Source organism: Cibotium barometz, chromosome 13 (genome assembly GCF_041138505.1).
Source record: "Cibotium barometz isolate CiBa-2024 chromosome 13, ASM4113850v1, whole genome shotgun sequence".
In the NCBI taxonomy this organism is placed as follows: Eukaryota; Viridiplantae; Streptophyta; class Polypodiopsida; order Cyatheales; family Cibotiaceae; genus Cibotium; species Cibotium barometz.
In genome coordinates, this window is record NC_141058.1 from 23,749,895 (window position 1) to 23,758,188 (window position 8,294).

General features: G+C 38.3%; 1 protein-coding gene across 1 annotated transcript; it reads left to right on the forward strand.

Moving 5' to 3' along the window:
* The first annotated feature begins 2,614 nt into the window (after positions 1–2,614).
* On the forward strand, positions 2,615–5,008 carry LOC147632517 (fe(II)/2-oxoglutarate-dependent dioxygenase 4-like). Its single transcript, XM_086806874.1, has 4 exons — positions 2,615–2,857; positions 2,968–3,200; positions 3,416–3,758; positions 4,199–5,008. The coding sequence occupies exons 1-4, from the start codon at positions 2,744–2,746 to the stop codon at positions 4,475–4,477; spliced, it is 969 nt and encodes a 322-aa protein (XP_086663000.1). The 5' UTR covers positions 2,615–2,743; the 3' UTR covers positions 4,478–5,008.
* The last annotated feature ends 3,286 nt before the right edge of the window (positions 5,009–8,294 follow it).

Sequence of the window (8,294 nt, forward strand, 5' to 3'; positions counted from 1 at the left end):
GACCACCATGCAATTTGTACAATGCCTAGCCTTTGATTATTTTTTGTGCAAAACCTCAATCAAGGAGTTGCCAAACCTCTCTCTCTCTCTCTCTCTCTCTCTCTCTCTTTGTGTTTGTGTCTTTGGCATATGTGTCTCACTCACCTTGTGCATAGCTCATGGAATTTATACAATGCCTAGCCTTTGATGTTTTTATCACAAAACCTCAATAGAGGACTTGCTAAACCTCCATAACTTGACATTTAGTTGTTTGGTAAAAATATATAAGATCTTGACTAAGAAATGACTCATAAGATGGAAAGCATGTCATAATGACCCATTTGGTGAGAACATTTGGGGCACCTTATCTTGCTATCAACCTTCTCAAAATGACATTACTAAGTACTTGATCTCTTGTGTAAAGATTATTAATGCCTCTTACACATGACCAGCAGCAATGCATGACACTACTAAGTAAGCAATGCATGAAACTACTAAGTACTTGATCTCTTCTTCCTAAATTATTATGCTTCTCACTAGATAGAGTTTTCTTGGGCATGAATTTATAACATCCATGAGGCTACTTAAATGTTAATGTCAAATGAGGCCTTGGCATTTAGCAATGAACTAATCCACCTGAACACTATCTTTGAAAATTTATGTTTTCACCCTGAAAACTCTTAATACAAGGGTGAACTATCAATTGGGACAAAATAACATCTCTAATGGCATGATCCATGGTAGCAGTGACTTATTTGATATACCTAGCAAAATCATTGTCGAATTTTTTGTCCCTTCTTTTTGCTCACCTCAACATTATGGCATGGCACCTATAGATCCGTAGATCTAGCTCTTTGATGATGCTCCGCAAACCTTAATTATTGTGTAATTGTTATGGACACATGCACTATAGTCTCCTAATGCCATTATATTGCATTGGGAAAGGGCCCTTATTGTTTTCTAGCAATACTATCTATTTTCATTTATAGCAAACCTTGAGGAACAAATTTCAAACTTAAAAGAACATTGATTTTTAAGGTAAAGCATGCTATTAAAAGGTATCAACCACCAAGGTTTTTGGCTATAATAAGTTCCTAAATTACTCCTCAAATGATACTTACTCACCTAGGATCCCTATCTTATGGTAATTTTCACCATACATTATTGCCAAATATGTATTTTGGGCATACAAAAGTACACCTTTTACAAAATTCTAGGATGTGGCGCACCTGGTAGTTGACTCTGTAGTATGGTACTGCGTACACAAAACGGGCTACTGTGGTAGTGGGCGAAGTCCTTTTGCACTATATTGATGTGATCTTCATAAAAACTCCTTGTACGTAAAATTTGAAGGAGTATCCACCTTTGAACCTTAAATATAGGTAAAGTATTTGTATCATGAGAACATGGAATGGATGTGTGTGTGTGTGTGTGTGTGTAGAGAGAGAGAGTGAGAGATGCTTCGTCTGTACACATGTGTGTAAAAATACTTGAATAGTGAATCTTATATAAGGTGAAATTTATAGCATACCTATACATGTGTAAACAGAATAGTGAATGTCATGGTGAATCTCATATAAGGCAAAATCTAGGATGAGACTAACAACGCATAATTTAAAACTATAGTCCTTGCTTTAAGAAGCTATTCTTCTCACGTCCAAAAATATTAGTAGTCGTTGCTTTAAGAATCCTTTGTATTCATGTCAAAAATAATAACTTGAAGTACCAACCTATGCTTTTGGAACCCTTTCTTTTGCTATTATTTTATAAGGGTTATGAATGTGTGAAGGACAAGTTGTTCAAGGATGCAATCCTTGGCTCTTAAGGAAACGTTTTTCTCCTCTTCAAAAAATATTAATGGTTACAAGTACAGAAAGAAATGTTTTTGGAACCCTTCTTTTCCTCTTTATTGAAGAGGAAACGTTTTTCTCCTCTTCAAAAAATATTAATGGTTATAAGTACAGAAAGAAATGTTTTTGGAATACTTCTTTTCCTCTTTATTGAAGAGAAGTGGGGGCCACAATAGCAAAAATTAAACTTGCTTTTCTAACCAATGAAACAAAGGACAACCATCAAGTTGAAACGGTTTTTATGGAAAAAACGCATACGTTACCCACCATGGTCTTATAACTGAAACTTAAAAATTGTTGAATCAATAAATTCAAGCCTTAGCAAATTACAACCAACCGGATTTTCTCAATTTAAGAAGTTGATATTTACATTGAAGGACAGTTTTTTCTTTTTACACTAAGGGAAAATCCTAACTATTAGAGAGCACACCCATCATAACTTGTCCTGCTGTGCTGTGTGGCTATTAGAGAGCACACCCATAACTTGTCCTTTATCTGGTGCTGTGCTGTGTGGTGGCACACCCATAACTTATCCTTTATCTCGTGCAGCAGCCAATAGTAAAAAAGAAAAAAAACCATTAGAGAGCACACCCATCATAACTTGTCCTGCTGTGCTGTGTGGCTATTAGAGAGCACACCCATAACTTGTCCTTTTATCTCGTGCTATGATGTGTGGCACAGCACACCCCACCCATAACTTATCTTTTTATCAAAAACCATTAGAGAGCACACCCATCATAACTTGTCCTGCTGTGCTGTGTGGCTATTAGAGAGCACACCCATAACTTGTCCTTTTATCTCGTGCTATGATGTGTGGCACAGCACACCCCACCCATAACTTATCCTTTACACTAAGGGAAAATCCTAACTATTATTATTATTATCATTAGAGAGCACACACTACCGACATCGACATGGCGGCTCGCGAAGTTCCTCCCACCATCGACATCCAGGGCTTGTTAGGCGACGGGCGCAGCGCTGTGCTGCAGGAGCTTTCCCGTGCGTGCGAGGAGTGGGGCTGCTTCCAGGTATAAGCTGCTTCCTTATTTATGTGAAGCAGCTTATTTTGTTGAGAGGGAGGTATTCGCTTGATTGATTTATTAATCAGTCAGTATCGTGGTATGATAATAATGAGCAGGTGGTGCATCACGGGGTGCCCGATCGCGTGATCGAGGGCATGTGGGTGGCCGCTCGGAAGTTCTACGAGCAGCCGGCCGAGGCCAAGCGGGCTTTCACAACGACGAGGCGGGACGATGGCATGAACTTCATGAGCAACGAGCTCACAGGGGCCACCAACTGGCTGGAAATCCTGGTGGTGCGCCGCCGCCCGGGCATCTGCGACGGCTTCCAAGACGCCCGTGAAATCTTAGGGTAATGCCTTGAACTGTTATTAGGGGTCATTAATTGAGGATTACTTTTGTTTAATAAGGTCGACATTGTGATAGTTAACACTTTGGGTTGATCGGATCATTGCACAAAACATAGAGCTCACTTGCTATAAAAGCAAAGCTCACCATTCTTTTCGGATCTTTGAATAAGGAAATGTATGACCAATGTGGGTCTTGTTTGGATGGTTATGTGTGTAGGGAAAGCCTTCTCGACTTTAGGCATGATCTACAAAAGCTTGGCAATGATTTGTACGATGCTGTGTTCGAGAGCCTTATTGGGAAGGAAAGCATGGATAACCACAAAAGCAAAAAAGGGCTTCCCACAATTGAGAGAGTAGTCCTCACCCTCAACTTTTACCCTCCGTGCTTGGACCCCAATGCTGCTACTATCGGCTTCAAAGAGCACACAGACGTGGGCACTCTTACCTGCCTCTTACAAGATGAGGTTGGCGGCTTACAAGTGCAGTCCCCATCTGGTGAATGGGTTGAACTCAAGTATCGACCCAACGTTTTTGTGGTTCTCTTGGCGGATCAAATGGAGGTTTGTGACATCTTCAACCTATGTTATAACCACCTCTCTTAGGATATATATACGATATATTACGGTAGCTCAAAGATATTGGGAGCAAGGAGTACAGATCAATACTCCCCCTCCTCTTCGCCAAACAACAGGCGCATGGGATCAATACTCCCTTCCCCTCCCCTTTGCCAACAACCACACCTCCCCCACCCCCCTCCCCACCCAACAATTGGATTAAAAAGAAACGAACCTCACGTAAGGTGTGAGATATTTATATAATATAATATATTACACTAATCCCTCCCTTCTTGCAAAGGAGTGGGATATAAAGAAATGAACTTCCTCTCAACCTTCTTTATATCCCACCCAAGGAGTGGATATAAAGAAATGTACCTTCCCTAAATACAAAAATAATAATAATAATTAAAAGGTCTTACAGGTGTCACCTTGCTGCTCTGCAGATCTTGACAAATGGACGGTATAGATCCTCTCCCCATCGTGTCATAGCTAATCCAAAAAAGTTACGGATCTCTCTTCCCTTTACATTTGGACCTCCAGAGGAAGAATTTATTGCTCCTATTTCTGAGCTCATTAACCATGATTACCCATGCGTGTACCAAGGAGCCACTTTCAAAGAGTACATGATGCGCTACTTCAATACAAGTCTACCGAACCATAAGAAAGGCCTTGAATTTGCCAAGGCTCTTCCGGAGAGATCAATGAATGAAATGGAACAATAATTATCTTGATTTATTAGTTATGTTCATTTTTCTTTGGACTTATATGGAGTATCTATTTGGCCTTTGTGTTCTTATATGGTTTGTATGCTACATGTGTCATGTTTACTTTATGGACTTTTTATTCAAGAGAACACTATTTCAAAAATGCTTGTGCTCTCGAGGATTCTGAAGACCAAAGATAAAGACAAAGCTTGTTTTTCAAAGGCTGGCTACTCATATGGAGAAGAAGAAGTGCAGCACCATCTAGTGGAACATCATGAGGCCTACTTTTCTTTTGGAGATTATGCTTTTTGATGTTCCATCATGGAACTAGTCTATTTAGCTCTCACTTTATTTCCCTTATTTGTTTTAAGGCTTAAATGCTTTTCTTGTGGCATTGTAAACCAAGGAGCTTTTGATGTACCATCTTTCTATATGGGCATCTTTTGTTTATGAATCACCGACTTTTATTTTATGGAGCCTCACCTTGGTCATCATACCCATAATATCCTAAGCTTTGTATCCAATTTTTGATTGTGGGAGGGGAATTCAATCCTAGGACATCTTAGCTATCTTATTTTATCTTTTGATTTCATGGGAAGGTGTTAGAAATAATGTGCCAAACATGAGCTATTTTCTTGTGGTTATTTCTACCATTTATCCTTGTTGTAAGTGCTCTTTGGTGAAGAAGATTTACCAAGCATCTAGCCTACCATTTTCTCTTAATTTAGGAGCATCCCCTAGCGTCTCTCAACATTTGGAATATACCTCTTTTAGGTGCTCAATTTTCTCCACTATTTTAGCCTAGCTACTCTCCACCTTTACACCTCATAGGTGATAAAAGTAGAGCTTGGATCTCTCTCAATGTACTTGCCTATATATTGGGCCTCTCATGTTCAATAAGATATGTTCTCATTTTACAACTTAATCTCGCCCACATTATTCTCATTTAGTTAGTGCATTCTTACTGACTTCAGCTTAGTTTGATTATGCTTAAGAATGAGATTTAATGTGTGCTCCGATCCACCTTGAATCCAACAAGGTGTGTGCGTGTGTGTGTGTGTGATTTGTATAGGTCAAAGGATAAGGCTACTAGCCTACAAATGTATGTACTCATGAAAGGGTTTCATCATTAATCGATCAACCATCATTGAGTCATGTAATACTTTCTCTCAATTGAGCTTTATCATATCATCTCTCTCTCTCTCTCTCTCTCTCTCTCTCTCTCTCTCTCTCTCATGTATCTATCTTAATCACCTTGTGCACAACTCGTGACCACCATGCAATTTGTACAATGCCTATCCTTTGATATTTTTTTGTTGAAAACCTCAATCAAGGAGTTGCCAAACCTCTCTCTCTCTCTCTCTCTCTCTCTCTCTCTCTCTCTCTCTCTCTTTGTGTTTGTGTCTTTGGCATATGTGTCTCACTCACCTTGTGCATAGCTCATGGAATTAATACAATGCCTAGCCTTTGATGTTTTTATCACAAAACCTCAATAGAGGACTTGCTAAACCTCCATAACTTGACATTTAGTTGTTTGGTAAAAATATATAAGATCTTGACTAAGAAATGACTCATAAGATGGAAAGCATGTCATAATGACCCATTTGGTGAGAACATTTGGGGCACCTTATCTTGCTATCAACCTTCTCAAAATGACATTACTAAGTACTTGATCTCTTGTGTAAAGATTATTAATGCCTCTTACACATGACCAGCAGCAATGCATGACACTACTAAGTAAGCAATGCATGAAACTACTAAGTACTTGATCTCTTGTGTAAAGATTATTAATGCCTCTTAGACATGACTAGCAGCAATGCTAGCCTTTTGCACATGACTAGTAGCAATGCTCCATCTTCCTAAATTGTTATGCTTCTTACTAGATAGAGTTTTCTTGGGCATGAATTTATAACATCCATGAGGCTACTTAAATGTTAATGTCAAATGAGGCCTTGGCATTTAGCAATGAACTAATCCACCTGAACACTATCTTTGAAAATTTATGTTTGCACCCTGAAAACTCTTAATACAAGGGTGAACTATCAATTGGGACAAAATAACATCTCTAATGGCATGATCCATGGTAGCAGTGACTTATTTGAAATACCTAGCAAAATCATTGTCGAATTTTTTGTCCCTTCTTTTTGCTCACCTCAACATTATGGCATGGCACCTATAGATCCGTAGATCTAGCTCTTTGATGATGCTCCGCAAACCTTAATTATTGTGTAATTGTTATGGACACATGCACTATAGTCTCCTAATGCCATTATATTGCATTGGGAAAGGGCCCTTATTGTTTTCTAGCAATACTATCTATTCTCATTTATAGCAAACCTTGAGGAACAAATTTCAAACTTAAAAGAACATTGATTTTTAAGGTAAAGCATGCTATTAAAAGGTATCAGCCACCAAGGTTTTTGGCTATAATAAGTTCCTAAATTACTCCTCAAATGATACTTACTCACCTAGGATCCCTATCTTATGGTAATTTTCACCATACATTAATGCCAAATATGTATTTTGGGCATACAAAAGTACACCTTTTACAAAATTCTAGGATGTGGCGCACCTGGTAGTTGACTCCGTAGTATGGTACTGCGTACACAAAACGGGCTACTGTGGTAGTGGGCGAAGTCCTTTTGCACTATATTGATGTGATCTTCATAAGAATTCCTTGTACGTAAAATTTGAAGGAGTATCCACCTTTGAACCTTAAATATAGGTAAAGTATTTGTATCATGAGAACATGGAATGGATGTGTGTGTGTGTGTGTGTGTGTGTGTAGAGAGAGAGAGAGTGAGAGATGCTTCGTCTGTACACATGTGTGTAAAAATACTTGAATAGTGAATCTTATATAAGGTGAAATTTATAGCATACCTATACATGTGTAAACAGAATAGTGAATGTCATGGTGAATCTCATATAAGGCAAAATCTAGGATGAGACTAACAACGCATAATTTAAAACTATAGTCCTTGCTTTAAGAAGCTATTCTTTTCACGTCCAAAAATATTAGTAGTCGTTGCTTTAAGAATCCTTTGTATTCATGTCAAAAATAATAACTTGAAGTACCAACCTATGCTTTTGGAACCCTTTCTTTTGCTATTATTTTATAAGGGTTATGAATGTGTGAAGGACAAGTTGTTCAAGGATGCAATCCTTGGTTCTTAAGGAAACGTTTTTCTCCTCTTCAAAAAATATTAATGGTTACAAGTACAGAAAGAAATGTTTTTGGAACCCTTCTTTTCCTCTTTATTGAAGAGGAAACGTATTTCTCCTCTTCAAAAAATATTAATGGTTATAAGTACAGAAAGAAATGTTTTTGGAACCCTTCTTTTTCTCTTTATTGAAGAGAAGTGGGGGCCACAATAGCAGAAATTAAACTTGCTTTTCTAACCAATGAAACAAAGGACAACCATCAAGTTGAAACGGTTTTTATTGAAAAAATGCATACGTTACCCACCATGGTCTTATAACTGAAACTTAAAAATTGTTGAATCAATAAATTCAAGCCTTAGCAAATTACAACCAACCGGATTTTCTCAATTTAAGAAGTTGATATTTACATTGAAGGAGGACAGTTTTTTCTTTTTACACTAAGGGAAAATCCTAACTATTAGAGAGCACACCCATCATAACTTGTCCTGCTGTGCTGTGTGGCTATTAGAGAGCACACCCATAACTTGTCCTTTATCTGGTGCTGTGCTGTGTGGTGGCACACCCATAACTTATCCTTTATCTCGTGCAGCAGCCAATAGTAAAAAAAAAAAAACCATTAGAGAGCACACCCATCATAACTTGTCCTGCTGTGCTGTGTGGCTATTAGAGAGCA